This window comes from Balaenoptera ricei, chromosome 8 (genome assembly GCF_028023285.1).
Source record: "Balaenoptera ricei isolate mBalRic1 chromosome 8, mBalRic1.hap2, whole genome shotgun sequence".
Classification (NCBI taxonomy): Eukaryota; Metazoa; Chordata; class Mammalia; order Artiodactyla; family Balaenopteridae; genus Balaenoptera; species Balaenoptera ricei.
Window position 1 is genome coordinate 88417191 of NC_082646.1, and position 21452 is coordinate 88438642.

The window sequence follows — 21452 nt, forward strand, 5'->3', positions numbered from 1 at the left end:
TATATGTGTGTAATTATTCTGTTTATAAAATCATGACCCAGATGGCTCTGAGAAAGTATCTAAACTCAAAAGAATTATGTCAACAAAAGTAGATTTTAAATACTTCTACTTCTTTACTCATATTTTCATATATTGATACAAGAAAACTATCGTCATGCCCAGTAATACTTTTTCAACTTCCTTAATTCCTTTCCCGTTCACATGCTTTATTGCTGCTTTTGCATCTCTCTCCAAAATCCCACTAAAAAAATCCTGCCGCCCACTCCCCTTCTGCCTCATTGCCCTCCCCCACTTCCTATTCTCCATCACGAAAGCCAGAGAATCTTGTGGCAAGTGGTGAACTCTCCTTGGAAGAGGAGGAGGGAGAAACTGACGTGGGCCAAGTCAGCATTCTTTGTAGCTGCCTGGGGTGGGGTGATGGGTGAGGTGGGGGAGTAGAGAGGAGAGTGTCGGTGATGTGCCACCATTCATAATCTTCATCTTATTTCATATGCATAGAAAACATCTGGAAGGGCATGCACAAAGGTCAAAATGTTAACATTAGTTATTTCTGGTGGTAGGATTAGAATGGATTTTAATTTTCTTCCTTTCGCTTATCTGTGTTTTCTAATTTTCTACCATGAACAGACATTCCCTGATTAATTTTTTAGAATTTTTATTGAAGTATATCTTGATCAACTTATGAAAATCATTTTAAAAAAGAAGTTCCCCAGTGCTTCTCTGGAGTGTGAGGTTGGAGAGGCTAGTATGATAAACTCCAAGTTAAGGAGGTTTAAAGATATATTCTCTGTCCCAGATACGCCACTGAATTTGTACCCAAGCCAGCCATCAGTTAACACTGGGAGATGTGTCTTTGTGCCTGTCTCCCTCTTTTTGTCAAATAAAAGCAAAAGGTATTTTCAAAATTGTACAAGTTAGGAAGAAGGACTTGGAGCAGGTTAGGCCAGTTGACACATACGCCTTATCTGGAAAATGGGTACAACCATACGGCCCTCAGGGATTGGTGAGGGACCACAAGTGGAAAACCCAGCACAGGGCTAGCATATCACAGGTCCTCAAGTAACTTTGAGCACCTGCTCTGTTCAGTTCTTTTGCTTAACAGGCAATTACTGGTTTCAGCTTTGGGCTAAGCTCTGAATTGGAGGCTGTGGATATAACAAAACGACACTGACCCAGCCTTAAAGGAACCCCCAGCCTGTGGGGAGGAGGAGATAATATGGGAGTGTCTGCCAGACCCTCTTCTAAGTGCTTGATATTTGCATATTGATGCTTTACATCCTTATAGTAATCAATAAGGTAGATTTTCTCAATTATTATTTTATAGTCTGTCCTCCTGGTCACAGATATCTGTTCGTCCCTCTGCCAGAGCCAATATCTGTGGTACGGTAGTGGACCTGTTTATGTATGTGGTGAGTAAGAGCTTGGGTGCTGGGAATCAGGCTCTCTGGGTTCAAAATGCAGCTCCATCAATTATGGGCAACATATTTGATCTTTCAATGCCTCAGTGTCTTCATCTGTAAAATAAGGATAGGCATAGTTGTTGCCTCATAGATTACTGTAAGGAAAAAATGGATCTATATAAGGCACTTATAACAGTGTCTAGCACATAAGCTATTAGTAAATGTTAGCTGCTGTTATTATTGTTGTTGTTGTTATTTGTCTCCTTCTATAGACTGGGAGCTCTTTGAGGGCTGGGACACTATCTTATTTATTGTTGTATCTGCAGATCCCAACCCAGGGCCAAGCACAGGGTTGAAATCAATGATTATCTGTTAAGTAAAAGAACAAACTTACCACTACTCATATATTGATATTTTGAGGTAGGGAAGGAGGTGATACAGAGCGGGGGAGGGATTCCCCTTATGAGTGGACATCAGATTCCCCCCAGGCACGATGATTGTAGGAGGAATCTGGGCTCTCTTAGAGCAGATAGCATCCAAGAAATCAACCTAAATCACAGTAAATGTGAGAACCAGAAGGGACTTCCCCAGACCATGGTTAACACTCCCATTTTTCAGGTGAGGAGCCTGAGGCCTAGGGAATTCACGTGGCTCGCCTGTGGCTCTGCAGTGTTGGGGGAAATCTGTTAGGGAATGAGGGCTCTTTATCTTAACCTCAAATTCTTTCTACTCCATGGGCAATTGACAGAATTTTTTATTTTGGTTCAATTTCACAAAGCTTTCTTGAATGCCAAGTGTCTTGTGCTAAGTTCATGAGAGACAAGTGAAATGGGCTCAGAGAGCGTCCAGACTTGCTCAAGATTAAATAAGCAAATCAAGTGTGAAGAGGGGAAATCCCAGGATATAATGAGAGCTCATCTTGTTTCCATCTATAGATATCAGGAGGCTAAAAAATCAAGTGAGAAGAGTGGGAAAAGAGGAGTTCTTTAGCACCAACCTGTTGAGGTCATACTTGGGTTATGACTCTGGCCCTCCAGTTAAAGGGAGCCCCCTGCCCACGCAAAATGAAAACTCGGGGCGGGGGGAAGTGCAGGTTGATTTCCGTTGGGGTGTTAACGGGGTAGATGCAATGGGATTCTGGAGAATGTCTCCACCTCCCCAGCCAAGATAATATCTTCCCTGAGCCTTACTCAGAGAACCCCTCCCCGAACTCAGTACAGCCCCACCCCAGGGCTCCTGGGAGAATGGGTGAGTAGGAAGTTGTTGCTAAGAAATATATTTTTGCCCTGCTGAAGTCACAACTATAAATTCACATAATAATCGATCCACCAGTATGACTGGAAATGCATAGCCCAGCTCAGGTGTGGGAAAAATCATAGCCCTCCTCAGCACCATTAATCTTCCACCTGGGAGTAGTTTAGCACTAGGCATCCATTATTTATCCGGGAGACTGGGGATGTGAGGAGGAAGGGCTGTGTGTGGGTAGCAACCAGCATTGACAGGGAACTGTGAGAGGTAAGGGGGTGCGGCAAGATGTGCAAGGGACAGGAGCTGGGAGAGCAAGGCTCTGCCATTGCCACCTCTGGTGGACCTTGGGTAAGTCACTTAACCGCTCTGGCCTTGAGTTTCTCATCCGTAAAATGGGGCTTGAATTAAATGGTCTCCTAAAGTCCCTTCCGGCTCTGAAATTCCATTCAGAATGTTCTAAGCGTTGTAAGAAAGTTTTTTTCAGAAGTTGCATTCACTACCCTAGAAGGTATCACTGGGAGCATGTTTCCTGGGGAGCAATTTCAAGCCTTTCCCTAAAGAACCCCGATGCATAAGGGCCCCGGGGCGTCCCCAGCCCAGGGTCTGGGGGCATACACCCAGGCATGAAATGTCTTTGAGCTCTTGTTTATTATTATGAAGGTAATTTTGCACTCTACTCCATAATCTATTCTTGTATGCATTAATATAAAAATAGTATTCTGAATTACTGTTGATGTACTGTTGATAAATCTAGACTTGCAGGTCCACAGAGAATCTTGTCTTTTGATCTTGAACTATAGCCAAGCCCTAATTCTGTGTGATAAGAGTACAGGAAATGTCTAATTTCTTTTTTCATGCTTTCTGTATTTTTTCTTTCTTCTCTAATGCACGTGTATTAATACCAAAGAAAAGTACATAAATGTTTAAAACATGAAAAATAATGTAGTTCTGACCTTCCACATCTAGATTTTAAGGAGGGAAGGGGTCCCTTTAATGAATGGGTTCCCTGTTGACATTTTCTTGCTGTGCTCATTCCTATATGTCCGAGTGCTTGATCCGTGAGAAATAACGTGTGGTTGAATGAATAAAAGTAATAATAATGACAATTATGATAACGACAAAAGCTACTATTACTGTGTTTTTACCATGTGCTGCTGTTCTAAACTCTTTACCTCTATCATCTTGTTCAGTCCTTACAAAACCCTTTGAGGCAGCTCTTATTATTATCCTCATTTTACAGATGAGGAAACTGAAACGTCAAAAAGTTAAGTAACTGTCCTGGTTGGAACATCTTTTCTGCCCTTTTACCTTCTCGGATCGCCTTTTAGACCTGGTCGTTGCCGCAGCATCTGCCCTGCACGGTAGCAGCTTGACTGTGTTACCCTAACAGTTCCTCATCTCTTGGCTTTGCCCTGAGGCTTCTCTGCACTCTTCTGTGGGACACCTGTGGGACCCCATTCTGCCCACCTGGCTCCTGCACAGATCTCAGAGTGCAAGGACAGTCTCTGGAGGGTCATTGACTCATTCCTCAGAGGGTCCCCAGAGGGATTAAGCCTCTGTGGCCCACAGCAATCATTAACTCAGTACCGCACCCTTGACTGGCTTTTCTTCCTTCCCCAGTTTACTCATTCTAGGCCCCCAGTCCCCAAGAATTCTTTTCCAAAATGAATTATCTGTATATAAATGTACATCTCAGGTTCTGCTTTTTGGGGCAAACTAAGCTAAGACATTGCCCAAAGTCACACAGCAGGTAAGCTGTGAAACCCAGGTAGGAAAATATTTACTCCATGTAAAATAATTATAAGCACCCAGAACCAGGATATAAATACATAAATCTTTTTAAAGGGGCATGTGTGCATGGAAGAGGAGTGTACACACAAAAGCAGATAGGTTTAGGAATGGAATAACTACGCCAAATGTAAATGGACTTTTTTGATTTTTTTTCCCTCTTGCTTATCTGTATTGTCTAACTTTCCTAAAGTGACAGCTGTTTCTTGTGTCATGGATGGAGAGCAGGGTGGCAAACTGATCTATGCCAGTTTATTCACGCAGAACCCTCAGGTTCTTTTAGCAGATAGTGGTAGCCATGGACATACTTGAAGTGGACGTGGGTTAACTAGTCTCTGCAACCTCACTATCAAATTATCACAAAAGCAAGTCTCAGACCAAAATCTGCCACACATACAGACTTATTAAATAAGCATTCATTAGCAGGCAAACATAAGACAGTCCAGGCAACCTGCTCTGGAAGCTGATCAAGTCCTAGCTCTCAGCCCATCTGAGTACTGCAACTGCTCCCCGAATGGAAGGTTCACTGGAAGAAGGCAGAAGAACATTCTAGAGCAGTGGGTCTCAAACTTGAGCAGGCATCAGAATCTCCTGGAGGGCTTGTTAAGGCACCGATTGCTGGGCCCTGACCCCAGAGCTTCTGACTCAGGGGGTACTACGCTTTGAGGTCTGGTTTTGTTATCCTCTCTGATAACTGGCATCAGGCAACCAGCAATTCCCTCAATGGCTGGGGCACAGGACCATTTAGGGGGTTAGTCTATGGTCTAGAACACCAGCCCCTCGGGTGTAGACTACAAGATGCTCTAGATTCTTTTACCTAAAAGGCCTCAGGGTGGAGAATGTCTCTGAAAGGTTTTAGAGGATACCACTAATGTCATCAATGAAAAGCCATTTCTCATCCTCATTATGCTAATTAGCAAAGCCTGATGCATTCCTTAAGGTCCAGAAAACTGAAGTTCACAGAGATAGTTGTGTGTGTTCACATAGATAGTGTGGCTTCACTGATATCATGCTAGCTGACTACCCCTGTAGTGTGAATGCCTGGAGAGGGCGCCTAGGGTCTAATATAAATTAGCACAAATGCCTAATAACACGCGCCTAAACAGAACATTTTAGAGTAAATTACAGACATCATTAATGGGAAGGAAAGTTCATTAACAAATCGATGGGCATTTGTTTGGTCCCACAGACTGAGCCTGAAATCATAGAGGAAACCAATATCGACAGAGTGAATGAGCCCCGGGGCTACGCCCGGTCGAGGCAGGTGAAAGGCCACTCGGAGACCTCCACGCTGAGCTCGCAGCCCTCCATCGACGAGGTCCGGCAACAGATGCACATGCTGCTGGAGGAGGCCTTCAGCCTGGCATCCGCAGGACACGCAGGCCAGAGCCGGCACCCAGAGGCCTATGGCTCCGCCCAGCACCTACCCTACTCCGAGGTGGTGACCAGCGCTCCTGGGACCATGACGCGGCCCCGGGCTGGAGTGCAGTGGGTGCCGACCTACCGCCCAGAAATGTACCAGTACAGTCTGCCCCGGCCGGTAAGTCAGACATCCCTCCGCGTGCCTGCCCTCCTCAGGTCAGCCCCGGCCACGGTGTTCCGACAGGGGTTTCAGAGCGGGGACTTTCCTGATGAGCCGCCTTGGGATTTGGAAACGAACTTTGCTGGGCTTTCACACGTCCTCCAGCCAGGATCCAAGCCTAAGCCTTTTAATCCTGTGGACACAGACACACAGGAAACCCTTATGTCCGACCGTAATATGTTTTAGAATGACTTCCCTTTTTTATCCCTCCTGTGAAGGGCTGACCTCACTCTTCATGCACTGGTTGTTTTCTACAACCCCACGTTTAAAGGCCCTGGTTTAAATGTCAGAACGTGTTGCAGAGCCCCATGTTAGGGGCCCGTGTAGCCTGGTGGCTCCCAGCAGAGGCTTTGGAGGAGGGTGCCTTGACTTTGAATCCCAGCTGACTTTGTAACTTGGGGACTTAAATTTTCTACAGGTAAAGTAAACAGGTAAGAAAAATAACTGATATCCTAGGGTGGTTGTAAAGATTAACTAAGTTGATATACATGAGGTACTAGAAAAATGCCAGGCACCCAGTACATGCCATAGAAGTTTCAGCCATGATTATCTCATTAAGTAGTAACTGTACTTCAGTATCTGAGAAAGCATCCAATGACTAAAAGCTTCCATGATTTAAACAACCATTTTAATTAGTTTGCATGTAATTAGTTCATCACCATAGCATCTACAGATATCTTTTTAAAAAGACAGTTTTATAAGCCACAGACCATAATGGACAATGCTTTGTATATGTATAGATTCCACCCTTGTAATACTTCATGCCCTATCCCCAAGGGCTACTCATTAATAGAGCTTTATAAATTGTCGTTGTGATATGTAATTACCCAGTAAAAGCTAACATTTATAGAGTGCTTCACTGTTATTAGGTACTGATCTAAGTGTCATGTGTATGTTAACTCATTTATTTGGTCCTTACTACAAGCCTCTGAGACAGGTACTAGTTTACTAGTTTTATCCCTATTTTACAGATGAGGAAACTGAGGTTACACAGCTTGTTCAAGTCACACAGCCAGGAAGGGGCAGAGCCAGGACCCAAAGCCAGGCCATCTGGTGACAGAGCCCATGTTCTCAACCTGCCTTGTGCTGTTACATTGTCTTTCCATCGTATTATTTCTTTCATTTTCAGTAGACTATTCGGGATACCTATGGGCTTGTGGAGCCTTTTGATAACTCCAACCACCACCCCCCCAAAGCACACACTACAGTGGCACTTAATAAACTGCTGTTACGCTATGTAACTACCTAATCTACACACTATTGTGAATTTCCTTATTCTTTGCTCCAGATTCCTCCTGACCAGGTCCCTGAGATGTCTCCTCTTCACACTTCTCCTAATCCCCTCAGTCTCTCTTTGGAGAGAGAGCCCTCTCTTTGAATGTCAGTCTCTGGCCCAGCCTTTCCCTGTTGATAAAACTCTGTCAGGAGAGACCAAAGTTTATTTCAAACTGAGCCTTTGGGGCAGGGACACTTGTGCTTGAATGCGGTCATCATCACTGCAAGGGTTTGTCCTTAAGTCGGCAGGTGCAGAATTTCTGTTTTGTCTGTTCACTCCAGGGTGATCAGATCATGCTGATTAAACTCACAAAAACTACTTTATTATTAAGAATATTAACGTACAAACCTGCAGTGAGATGCTGAATGATCAGGTGGGCCAGAATACTTGTTTCCTGGTCTTTCCTGTTAATGGTCTTTCGTTAAGTAAAAGCCAACTCAGGGGAAGTACGACATTATCAGAAGGAGAACTGGTCGGTATTGGAGTCAACTTCCTCAGTCTGTAATATGCAAACCCAGAGAGCATAGTCAATAAAGGAAATAGAGTGAATGTGGGACATCTTTTTTCGCATCCCATTTTCTGAGATATGGATAGAATAAAATGCAAAATTCTTAATATAATGTTTAAGTTAAAATAGAAGACTTTGGGGCAATGCCCAGATCTCACGAATAGGAGTTTGCCTCTGCCATCACGGAACTTTTCTGAATCTGTTCAAGAAGCACTGCCTTCCAGAAAAGTGTCAGCAACTCTGGGGCCACCACTGGCCATGCTCCCATCAGATGAGATTCCAAATATCCTTTTTTCAGAAAGAGTTAGAAAAATGCTCACTGAGCCTGGCCAATCTGTTACTTTAAAATACTTTCCCATGACAGTCGTATTATAGTTTCCACAATTACAGTTTTCTTAACTAATTGCCCATTAAATTGGTACTCTTCTTTATGGGGAAAGAAGGGATTTTCTCACTGAGATTTAGAAAACACTCTAATCTTACCACATTTATACCTACCTCTTAAAGTGGCTGTCCCCTGGGGAGAGCTACCTGTATCCATTCTATACTGATCCACACTGACTTCAGTGTCATTGGCTCATTCTTCCTGATTCCAGACATTGACCATGTCCCCGAATTTTCCCTCAGCCCAGAGTGGAATGGCACTCGCCAGCTGAATGTCCTTAGCCAGTGATCGTAACTCTGAGTCTCAGATCCCTCAGCCATAGAACGGTGGCGAGAAGAGGGCTGCAGTGAGGAAGGGTTGGTAATTCGTGTAAAATGCTCAGCTCGGTCCTGGCGTTTAGTAAGCACCTAACACACGTTAGCGGGTGTTAATCAGAGTACTTCCTATGGAGTCTAGCACATCAAAGTACTGGATAAATGGTAGTTATTGTTATAAAAATATTCTCTTCTTTTCCCTGGGTTCCACTAGTTATCTCCCTTTCCCTGACAGTTCTGAGATTACATCTTCTTTTCCTTCTACTCTGTTACATTCTTTTAAGAGCATGCTCTGTGCTCAGGGAAGCTTCACTTCTGCTTAAAGATGATTCTCAGGAATGACTGGGCCCCTCTAGCTGGAGGCCAGATTCTGGGAATCTGTGAAGAGATCTGGGTTTCAGAGAGAAAAACTTAAATAACCAGGTTGAGTCTTCCAGTGACAGGCAAGAAGATGCCACAACCCACAACCATATGCCTCAGTTTAACAAAACCATCTAAAAATGTCATTGTGGGAATATGAAAACTTGGATGGTTCTGTTTGTTATAATTCAGGGTTGGCAGTTGTGCCAGGAAGGGCAGAAACATTAGCATCATATACTTAAAAAAATGAAGCCACCAAAAAAGGGAAATGGACTGAGAAATAACACAGCAGAGAGATGGGCCGTCAAACTGAACAACATCAAAGGCAGTTCTTTCGTTATTAAGGTTTCCTTTTGCCAACAAAAAATGAGGTCCTTATTTTAATGAAAAGAGAAATGGCTAGCAATACACAGTAGCAGTGATGATTCTTAACCCAAGTTCTTGCCAAGCCCTCTGTGCTATGATAATGTGGAAATCAATGGACAGGGTGGCAATTTAGAATGATAACTGTGATTACTTTTCAGCTTCCAAAAAGGAAGCACTCTGAGCTCTGCTGTAGGATAGTGGGAAGCTGGTGGTTCTAAATGTACTCGGCCAGGCTGATGGCATTTACATCGTGGAGAAGGTTACTGCTGGCAGCTGGGGATTTCTGCACTGCAGTTCAGGAGACCCTTGATCATATTTTACCCCTTGAATCTGGGAGGAAATTGGACTTGACACCTAATGACCAATCCAATTTTGCTAGCAGCCATAATGAGTCTGTGCCAAGAGGAATGAAAACATCCTGCAGTCTTCCTGTTGGTGTCGGGGATTCCGAGAAAGGGATGGGGTGAAAGCATCTTCCCCACTAGAGGCCTTACAGATGCAACTAATAGTAATAATAATAGCACAATACCAGCTGCCCTCTCTTGCGCTCCCGCCCGCCGTATACAGGACATTAAGCTAAGTGCTACTGTCTCTTCTGATCTAACACCCACCCTATGAAGTCAACATTACTATCCCCCGTGTACTCCATGGGAAACTGAGGCCTGGGGAAGTGAAGAACCTTGCCCAAGGTGACACAGCTCTAAAGGGCAGAATGGGGTTAGAACTCAGGGCTCTCTAACTTCAAAGCCCATGCTCTTTCCACCCTCTGGCCAGGTGAGCCAGAGGATGTCGTAGCCTCTGATGAGAACTCAAATCTGCTAAACTTCAGAGTGTGATCTTATAAGGAAGCTTATCCAGTTTGATGGGATTTTGTCCATTCCTATCATTGCCCCTTGTAGGAGAGACATCTCCATTAGGATGGAATTGAGAATATTACAGCCCGTTTTCCCCCTTTCCCCTCAAAAACAAAGCAAAACAAAACCAAAAAACCCCTTCTGAAACCTTCATTAATGATGAGATATGCAGGCATATCAGGCAGGAGTTTGCATCCACCCCAACACTTGGCTTCAAGAAATGTTGCATTTCTTGTGTTTCTCCAAATCAAATTTGAATCTGTTCTGAGCTCCCATCTGGCCAAGTTTGGTGGGGCAGGAAAGGAAGGGGGGAGGGGGAATGGGAATTCAATGTCAGTTATTGCACAAAAGTCATTGGCAGCTTGCTGAAGGTGGAACAACGGGAGAGGGTCTACCCCAAGCAGTGTGGATGGGTGCTCAAGGATGGAGGGAACCCACCAAACCGAGAAAGTATCTGGAGACTGAAAAGTGAGGCAGGTAGGTCCATATAATCAATGGATCAGTGTATTATAGGGTAACTTACATGCAGGGTAGGATGGAGCAGATGTCGATCCAGAAGCATTCACAGCTGCACTCCACACCACAGAGGGGCCACTGGGACAATTTTACAGTTAACCGGGGGTATGGGGGTACATGCTTGGAGACAGCGAGTGCATTCCTACGTCAAGACTTATGGTGGGTAATTAGTCTTGTGGGTGCGGGGACTACATCATGAAGGTCTTTATCATTGTTTGGAGAGTAACAGAGCATAGAGGCCCCCTGGACCTAATGGTCATTAAATAATATCTATTAACTACGAAGCCCTTGACGGCAGAGAAGTGATTTACCACTCAGTACAGTCTTGGGTAGGGTCAGTGGAAGGACAGCAGGAACTGAACGGGTCCAAGATGGCATCAGTTATGCTAGCAGCCAGACAATGGAGCGTTGCCCAGCTCCCAGGAGTCCACGAAGGTAGGTCGCTCTGTATGTATTACCTGGGACAGCCTGGGCTGGGGCTCTTTGCCTTTGGACTGCCCCAAGGAAGCCCCCCTTGAAAACTGACAGAGTACCCAGCGTCTGGCAAATGCACACCCCTCTAAGCTTAATCATTTGAGTGAATAAGAACCAGTTTGTACAGGAAGGCTGTGTGGAAAGGGAGAGAGGGAGGTAGGAGGGGAGCATGTATCTCGGCTCACAAACTCAGGTGTGCAAGACATGTCAGTTTATTTTCCTGTAATCTTCTGGCGCCAAAGGCTCAGTCTCAGTTCAGGGTTTCCCTCCCCATCTCTGATTAAAGCTTAGTGTGCTTGGGGGGAGGGGGAGGGGGAGCTAAATGGTGCAAAGCATGGTCAGGGTGGGGAGGAGGCTTCAGTACTTGGTCCCAGTTTGCTCTCATCTAACGACTCTGGCTGATGTCCCAGAGAGGTGCTTGTTTCCATCTGGTCTGCAGGTGTTAGTCCAGGTAGAGCACAGCTGTATCCTGGTCCTCCTGCTTTCAAGCTCTCTCCAGATCCCTCCTTCCGCTCCTCCCATGCTTGAGCCTTCTCCCTCTCTCTCTGCCTCTCCCCTCTCCCCCTCTCTGTCTCTCTCTTTCACGTGCATGCGTGCGCGCGCGCGCACACACACACACACACACACACCCTTGCCCCTCTCCCCTCTCTAGCACCTTCCTTATATTTATTCTCTCCTCCACCTCCCCATCCCCCTGTGCTCCCAGATTGAGGCGGGACACAGAGCTGCTTCTCCAGACCTTACATCAGCATCTAAGCTCTCCTCTTCTTCCTAACCTAAGGGTGTTTAGAGGGCAGAGTGGTCTAAAAGTACCTCACTTCTTCCAAATCTCTTGTTTTGGCATCAACCTTCAGCCTTGAGTGCTCTAAGGGCTTCGATTTTTGATATTCAAAATCCTAAATTCTTGCAATTCAATAGCTTGGACTTTTGAAATGCCATTAAGAGTTGGCTCTTGGGCCGTCTTTAGTGGGGGTGGTCTTCCTTCCCTGGGGCAGGAAGGTGCGATGCCCTCACTGCTTGGGGCAGGGGAAGGGCCCTGGATTCAAGGAACCGTGGTGGCAAAGTCTTGGTTACTACAATTACTATATCAAAATATTATCTTGTCTCAAAAGGAAGAGAATATCATTTATTGAGTACCCACTATGCGCCAAATGTCATAGTAACATATAAAATGAGTCTTCTAAACAGCCTTTGAAATGGGGGTGTGATTCTGTTACTTTCATCACCTAACGAGAAAACAGACACAGAGAAGGTAAGTTACTCGAGGTCAAGCAGCTGGTAAAGATCAAGCCAGGATTCAACTCCAGTTTTTTGTTTGTTCGTTTTTGTTTTTTTTAAATTGGAGTATTGTTGTTTTACAATGTTGTGTTAGTTTCTACTGTACAACAAAGTGAATCAGATCCAGTTTTGTCTGACTCCAAACCCCTGCCCTCTGCATCACGCCACCCTTAGCTCAGAATTGCGAGATAGCACCCTTAACTGGCTATGTGATTTTGGACAAGTCAGTTCACCTCTCCGGGCTTCCGTATCTCCCTGTGTTAAGGTAAGAGGTGTGGTCTCCTGCTAGTTCCAGCTTGAACCTTCTATGATTCCCAGGGCCTGGGAAGCCTCCGTGTTGCTCCATCAGTAACTCCTGGTGAACTGACAGATCAAGATAAGCACTGGTTTTCACCATGGGGTCAGTCTTCAATTACAGTGCCCTCTGTTTTCAACTAAATAAGAACTATCCGCTGGAAGATTCTACTTTGTGCACCAGGACGTAAAGTTATTTGTAGCTGCATGCAGACGTAGACACTTGATGTGCCCAGAGCAGTACTCACAGGGTCAGCACCGTGCGGTGGAAGGGGTACCTTGCGGTGGAACCCAGCATTGTCGGCAGGAACGGAGAGGTTGGCACATTCGCTCTGACCTGAGGCTGACTTGCTGTCACAGGACAAGGGCCTCCAATGAGGGTGGGTGGCTTTGCCCTGTTGTTCCTCATGCCCCCACCAGTGCGAAGCCTGCGACCCCTGACCTGTTCCTCCAGCTGCAGCCTGCCCCTTTGACTTGTCACCCCTCTAGTGCTACCCCTGGAGGTTGATCTTCCCCCTCTGGATGGATGCACATGCACGAGGAGGGTCCAGCACACAGTGGGTCTCACCCGGGCTCATTCTCCACTGGGTTTGCTAGAAAGAATGGCCCTGCCCCACCCCCTCGCCCCCTGCCCAGGGACATCAGGACTGGAACTTTGAGAAAACGGTGGTCACCTTCCCTTCTACTTTTACAACCAAACCTCTGAGCCCAAAGAATGGCCTATTCTATTCTCACATCCAGGCTCCTTCCACCTCAGAGACCTGAGAGCTATTTATAAAGACTGCCTGCAGTTCTGAGTGCCTGATCTCCTTTCTAGCCAGAGGACAGGGATCCCAAAAGATGGTGTCCTTGGGCGCCAGACTGGGCCCCTCACGGCCACTGCCACAGAACTGGAAACTTGGAACTAGGTAACAGTTTTGAGCAATAGCTTCTAGTGGGATCCTAGTCACAAAGCAGCCCGCAGGGAGCCAGGTTCCAAACACATGGAAAGGGGAGCCAGAATGTGAATCCAGGAGGACTTAGAACTATGGGGGAACCGCACACGGGAAGGTAGGAAGACACTGCTGGGGGGATTTTCCTCAGCCATTAGCACAGGGCACAGTAGTCTTTCTGCTTTTTATGTGGTCTCTGTGGCTGCAGGGAGCCCCGAGGATACAGACCAAAGGAGACCTTGATCTCCTGTGTAGTCTTGCTTTGTACCTGGAAAAATCATCCGAAGAACGAAATTCCCTTGGTACTTGTCAAAAGTTCAGAACTTTCAATCAATTCTTTTGTGAACTGTTACAAGACAGACAGACATAAAATGCATTTTCTTGGCTGGAAAACTGTGTTGACTACAGAATAAGCCTTCCAAGAACCAGGGATAAACATAAGTTGTCTGTCTCCTCTACTGATATCATGAGAGGCCAGGAGAGAAGAGGGGCTATACTCCCCTTTCTCTATTTTGGGAAAGGCTTACCCTTACTTGTTGGTTTGTTGATAATAATGGAATGCAAGCTGGAAGGACCTCCGGGACAATGATTTTCAAACTCTGTAAAACCATAGGGTTCAGGGAGGTCCCCAGGGTGTCATCATGCAGGTAAGCAAAGGGCCAAAGTCACCTAGGCATCCCTACCCCCAACTTCAACCTGAGCAGTTCTGCTTTAATCTGTTTATGTATTCGGGTCATGTCAGAATGGTTTCATGGCTAAAGAAATGTTTGTTTGGAAGCTCATGAACTACTCCAATGCCATATTTCACAAGGAAAACCAAAAACAGAAAAATGAGATGCAGAGAGACTGAAGGACATGTCCACAGAATGTGAATGGCTGAATCAAGATGAGAGCCTGGGTCTCCTGACTCCTGGTTCACTCAACATTCATTCAACAAATAGTTATATAGCACTACTAGGTGCAAAGCACTTTGCTTGGTAAGGTGAGAGAGCCAGGATGAGAAAGATATGCTTACTGAACCCCAAGGAGCTTAGGATCCAGTGGAGTTTAAGATTTTGGTTCCCTGAATACTACCTTAGCATACATACTGGGTTGGCCAAAAAACATCTTATGGACATCTTATGGAAAAACCCAAACGAACTTTTTGGCCAACCCAATAGTTTACTGATGCTGAAAAGGAAAACGCAGCATGGTGATGTAGCTTTCCATATTGATTCAGCCAGTACCTCTAGATTTGGGCGAATGTTTTTTTCATTCTTGTTCTGGAAAATTACTGTTGCTGATACATTTCTAGGTTGACAGTTATTTTCTTTGAGCACTTTGCATACCATGGTCTTCTGGGTGCTGTTGAAAAGTCATCTGTCAGTCTAAATGTCATCCCTTTACAGGTGATATGCCTTTTTTTCCTCTGGCTGCTTTTAAGAACTTCTCTTTGTCTTTGGTATTCTACCATTTCACTACAGTGTATGTAGGTGTGTATTTTGTTTTATTTATCCTTCTTGTTGTATATTGACTTCCTAAAATGATTAATTAATTTATTTCTATCAGTTTTGGAAAATTCTTAGTCATTGCTTCTTCAAATATTGTTTCTTCTTTCTCCAACTTTTCTCCTTTGGGACTTTGATTAACTGCATGTTAGACCTTCTTATTCCATCCTCTATATCTTTTACTTCTCTTTTATATTTCCTATCTTTTTTTTTTTATCCATTTAATGAGTTTCTTTTTTTTCTGAATTTTTGAATTTTAGTTTATTTATTTTTTTATACAGCAGGTTCTTATTAGTCATTGTGGTACATATATACAATGGAATATTACTCAGCCATAAAAAGGAATGAAATTGGGTCATTTGTTGAGACGTTTATTTTCTATCTTCTTGTCTCTTTGTGTTTCATCCTTAGTAATCTCAATTCCATTTTCTAGTTTATTATTTCTTTCCATCTGTGATAAATCTATTACTTAATTCACCTATATTGAGTGTTTTATTTCAGTAATTTTTTCACTTCTAAAAGTTCTTTTTGTTCTTTTTCAAATCTGCTAGATCATTTCTGATAATGTTTCTGTCTGGTCAGTTATTTTCTTAAAACATTTCTTACCTTGTTACTTTCTATTTTGTATCTGGAAATTTCAAACTCTAAAGTCCTTTAAGGTCTAAATTTGTTGTTTTTTTCTAATTTTCACTTATGTTTTCTGGTGTGTTTTCTGATATTTGATTATGAGCTCCTTTTTGCTTCATCTCAATCTGTGCCAATCCTGAGAGCCTAGATTAGGAATATCTCTTCCAAAGAGGACTTACAATTGCTTCTGCCTGAGCCTGGGAGCATTACCAACCTTCCTCCCTGGGAGGAGCCAATGTTAGCCCCTTCCAGGTTGGCTGTAAGGGTCTCAGTTTCACCTGCTTCACCTTGCCCTATCCCAGGCTTGATCTCTTAATTGATTACCAATATGGCATTTGTTTTCCAGGCCATCCCACCTTTCATATTTGTTTACTACTCATTGTTTCTACCTCTGATTTCAGCTCACAGTTTTTATTTTAGTTTGCTGAGATGTGAGAGGGATGGGGTGGGTAGTGGGTGGAGTCCTTAAGATTTTCCTTACATCCTGCAATTCCTACATGCATTAAAAGCTATGTTTTATCCAGGATCTACTTGTTATTTACTGGGTAGGCCCTTATGAGTAGGTAGTCTGCCATAATGCTGGAGGGAGAAGCCCTCATTTGGTTTGAAGAATCCTGTTTATGGATTCTCTCTGCTGCTACTTTCTGTCTGGATGCCTTCAGGTTTAAAGCCCTATGACCTTGTTCCTCAAGAGATCTGGCAGGCCTTGATACCGAAAGGAAAAAATGAATGAGAAGAACAAGCCAATCTTTGTCTTCACAGAGAGCATTTCTAGATTTTCTCCTGCTCAGAGAGGCTGTGGCCTGGCTGTCTGGTCCTGTCTCTGACCATTTTCCTTTTCTCCCCTCCTGTGTTGATTAAAGTCTTCACTTTTGTGGCATTTCTGATCCCTTATCTTTGAATAGTGCTTTATAGATTGCAAAGTACTTACACATACACTCTCTTGCCTGATCTTCTTTGCACCCACCCCCTCTGAGCAAGGTATCCTTGTCCCCATTTCAGAAGAAGACACTGAGGCCCAGAGAGGTCACCTGACTTGCTTAGGGACATAAAGTCTATTCATCAGCAAATTAGGGCCTCTACCTATCCTTCCTGACTCCAGACCCATTGCTTTCCCCCACTAAACCCACTTTCCATGAGTGAGAAAGTAAACACAATCAATGATTCATTCCTTATCTAATATTTATTGCTCATCCATGATATAACAGGCACTGTTCCAGGCGTGAGGATGCAGCTGAGAACAAATCCCTTGCCCTCATTACAGTCTAGTTTGTGGCAGATAATAAATAAGCAATGATATAATACCAGAGTGACAACAGCTATGCCAAAAAATAAAACAGAATATGGAGACAGAGTAAATGGGGCTCTCAGGGAATATGGGGCTGGATGAAGGAAATGAAGGAAGGAGCCACGGAAACGACTGGGAGAGAAGCATCCCAGGGGGAAGGAGCAGCATGTACAAAGCCCGAGGCAGGAAAGAACTTGGCAGATTCTAAGAACAACTGAAGGACTCTGTGACTGCAGTGGCCCAGCCAAGGGGAGAATGGTGGCAGATGAGATAGAAGAGCAGGCCGGGGAACATGTTAAGGGAGATCGAAGGGGAAAGTTTGAGAAAAGAAGGAAAGTCTAACCCTTGGAAGTTTGCTTCCCTTTTAGGTAAGAAGAACCTGTGTGTTGATGGGCACCGGGTTTTAACACATCTCCCTCTATTTGCTCGTCTCTTTCACAGGCCTACAGGTTTTCCCAGCTTCCTGAAATGGTCATGGGCTCTCCCCCTCCACCTGTGCCTCCGCGGACTGGCCCAGTGGCTGTCGCTTCTCTCAGGCGGTAACACATTCCTTTCTTTGCCTTGTTTGGAATATTTGCAGAGGATTTGGTCCTGTGTGCCCCGCCCTGACAGATTTCCTTCCAGCCCTGCCCCATTCAGGGTGCATCACCTGTACAGACAACCATGTGCCTGGGGCACCCCAAGTACCATGAAGGAAGGAAGTGGGGGCCACAGAGCGTTGACCTACTCTCTTACCATTGAAAACCGAAAGTCCTGTAGAACCCACAACTGAAAAAACCCAAGGTCAACTGCCCCATACCTTGACCTTGAGCATCTAAAAATTACTCCAACTTGGGCCATCACAACAGCTGCCTCAAGTCTGGGCACCTCCTGCCAGGTGTGTGCACCCAGAAGGCCCTTTGTTATTGAGGGGTGGTGTCCGAGAGGCCGGGGAGCAGCATGTCTAGGCTCCTGCCCTAACTCTTGACTTCCAAGATGGGGAGGATGAAAGCACACGAACTTGGATAGGTCAGCTGTGAAGCATATATTCAGCATTCTCTTTGCTCCGTAATAATATAAAAAGCACATGTTTTAAACAAAGATAGACAAGAAACAACAGCCAAGAGCCCTGGGGGAGGTTGGAATAGTCATCATGTCCAAGGCCAGGAGAGACAACCATGCCCTGGGGCCTGTACGGTCCACTGCCCTGGCCCTCCTACCATAGCTTCCTCCAACATGCTAATCACACACTATTTGTGGGCCACAGGTCTGAACTTTGTCAAAATGGTGAAAAGAAATGAGTTTTCCTCAGAAACGACCTGCCTTCATTTCCAGCAGTTTAGGATGCCGAGCTGTGTGTAGACACCACCCTTTGACGCCAGTCAAGCTCAGGGTGGGATGGGAAGCAGCAGACCAGGGTTCCACCCTAACCTGCCAGTAAGTGCTGTGTAACTCCAGGCACATTGCCTCACCTGTCTGGCTCCTGTTTCCTTATCTGTAAAATGAGGGCAATGACCTAAATGATCTCAAAGGCTCTGGGAGTCCTCAAAGGCGGCCGAGTGTACAGAGCAGAACCCAGGGATTTTCCTAGGATGGTTTTCTAAAGGAGTAGCTAGATGCCTGGAAACAGCTTGTGGGAAGCCAGGGCTGTGGGAGTGAGCAAATGGGGGAAGGAGGGACGGAGAAAGGAAGGGAGACCCTACACTTCTGAGTCCCCAGCAACCCACCCTGATGTGTAGTTTAATCCTCACAGCCTGTGTTTGACCCTCCTTCGGGAACAGTTACTCCTGAGGGTTCTGGATTGGAGGAGCTTTTCAATCAGTCGTTTGACTTATGTTTGCTGAAGGCCAGCACCTATTTCTTATTTCTTCTCTCAACCACCAGTCTCCTCTCATGTCCTTCTGCACCGTCTGCCATCCTTGCCAAATATCAGGAGGTCACTGCCCTCCTTATGAACCCAGAGGGTTAGACCAGGGAAGAACCTTTGAGATGGAGTCATCCTTCCCTTTCATTTTACAGATGAGGAACTGGGGCTCTGAGAGAGGAGGCAGCCAGAACCCAGGCTCCCGATGCGCTCCCTTACCGCGCCTCTATTCTGCTCTTACTGTGACAGCCTGCCTCTGCTTAGAGGGTGGCCCTGTGGGCTGGCAGCCTTTGCCTCCCTCCACTTTAATTTTAGGAGAGCCCGAAGTGCCTCTACCAAAGGGAAGACAGAGACTGGCTACAGCACCCTTTATACTAGGGGGAGAGGCCCGTGCCCTCACCCCAGCCCCCCTCTTCTTACATGGCTTTCTGAGCCATAAGTGGAGAGAGGTGTTAAATGCGCCAGATTCTCTGCTTGCCTGTGGAACTTAAAAAAAAAAAAAAAAGTGTTCTCTCATTCATAATGCCCAGAAAGTACTAGGCTCCTGCTTCCGGGAGCAGCCCGAGCTTCCCAGAGCCTAGGGCTTCTTGCTTCCTGCCAGTAGCAGCAGCGAACGCGGTCCCCGCAGCCCTCCAGGGTCTCGGTCCCGGTATCACCAGGGGGAGCGGCGGCGCACTCCAGACGGAGCCTTCCCATTGGCTGCCGATGATGTCATCACCTGCCAGGTCGACCATCCCCAGCTAAGACCCAGCGCTAATTCTTGGCTCATTGTTATGTGGAAATTAAGTGTTCTACTCCCCAGAGACATGAGAGTCACCCTCAGGGGAGCAATGACCTTGAATATCTAAAAATGACTCCAGCTCGGGCCACCGCGACGGCTGCTCCAGGTCTGGGCGTGTAGGCCCCCTTTGTTATTCGGGGGCAAACCCAGGCCTGAGGACCCCGCCGTCGTGGGGCTTGGAGGCCGAAGCCATCCCCCGGCCGTGATCTGCCCCGGGAGCCCCGCCTCGCCCGGCCGGCCGCGGTCCCGGGAGGCGGCTAAGGCGCCCCCTCTCCCTCCTCAGGTCCACCTCGGATGTTGGGAGCAAGACCAGGATGGCCGAGTCCGCGGGGCCTGAGCCCGCCCAGCTGCACGACAGCGCCTCCTTCGCGCAGGTGTCCCGAGGCCCTGTGTCTGTGACGCAGTTGGATCAGTCGGCTTTAAATTACTCAGGTGGGCAAGAGGAGAAAAGCCTGGAAGAAGCCGGCGCTCTGCGCCAGCCCCCGCGCTGTGCACTTTGTCCTCCCCGATCTCCACCTTCTACCCGCCACTGTCAGGAATCAAAGCAACTGTATTTCTGGATCTCCTCTGGACTTCAGTAGCCCTGGCTAGAAGAGCTACTGCTTTTATTTCTTAAAAAGATCTGAAATCTGACAAAATATTAAGATAGGTTATGGTCAGGGTGGATGTTCACATTTTGCCAGACTTAAGGCCCTTTAAAAAATTATTATATATATCTTTAAAGCATTCTAGATACAACTATCCACTCCCAACTCATTCCCCTTCTCCCCAGAGGTAACCACAGTCTTTAAGTCATGGGCTTTCACTACATATGTATATCTATACAATAGTATATATTAATGCTTTGTATATTTTAAATTTACATAAGTGATGTTAAGCTATACCTTTCCTTTTGCACTTTGTTTTCTTGGCTTAACATTGTTTTCAGGAGTTCTCCAGGTTGCTACACACATATTGATCTAGTTCATTTGTTCACACTGCCATATGGTATTCCATTATGTGATATGCCACCATTTATCCTATCCCCTAGTGAGAGACATATTGGTTGTTTCCAGTTTTTTGCTATTACAAACAATGTCAATGAACATGGAGGTTTGAACATGCCCTAATGGGTTTTTTCATTTATCCAAACCATACCTTTTAGGCTAAAACTGCAGACACCCGGTTGTCAACACTTACTAAAGCATACTGTGTCCAGAAATGCCACCAGTGAAATCTATTCCTTTTGGTTCCTCTTCTTGGCTCTTGAAAAATACCCATCCTCCTGGGAGGAAAACACCTGGCACCCCAGCAGGTCAGGGGTGTTGGGATGGGGATGGGGGAGTTGGTGAGGGCTCGGCAAGGATTGTTGAGCCATCACTTCTCTAGAAAGCTAGGTCTGAGTCCCAGCAGGTGATACCTCCACTACTGTCTGGGCAGGTGAGCAGGGCTGGGGCTGCAGGTGGAGGTGTGATGCCTTCCCATCAGCCCTTCCCCCAAGGCCAGAGTCCTCCCATTTCCCAGCTTCCCCCAGCTTGTGCATATGTCAGCCCAGTGGGCGAGGTGCCGGTCTAATCTCGCCCGTCCATCTCCTCCATGCCAGGTAATACGGTGCCGGCAGTGTTCGCCATCCCAGCTGCCAACAGACCCGGCTTCACTGGCTACTTCATCCCGACGCCTCCCTCGTCCTACAGGAGCCAGGCCTGGATGTCTTACGCAGGAGAGAATGAGCTCCCAAGCCAGTGGGCTGATTCGGTGAGACCCTCGCTGATTCCCTCACAACTTTACCTGCTTGACACCCTTCAGGGAGAAAAGGGATGTGAGGCTGAGACTGAGTGTTTTGTTATCTCAGGCCCCCTCCCACCAGCCAGG

The 21452-nt window shown here is 46.0% G+C and overlaps 1 protein-coding gene across 1 annotated transcript in view; it reads left to right on the forward strand.

The window, feature by feature from the left end:
• The window catches only part of KIAA1549L (KIAA1549 like), a 209592-nt gene that overhangs the window by 174642 nt on the left and 13498 nt on the right, over window positions 1-21452 (forward strand). The window contains exons 18-21 of the mRNA XM_059929938.1: window positions 5626-5976; window positions 17419-17516; window positions 19885-20033; window positions 21184-21335. Coding sequence (XP_059785921.1) covers window positions 5626-5976; window positions 17419-17516; window positions 19885-20033; window positions 21184-21335 — 750 coding nt within the window. The remainder of the gene's footprint in view (window positions 1-5625; window positions 5977-17418; window positions 17517-19884; window positions 20034-21183; window positions 21336-21452) is intronic.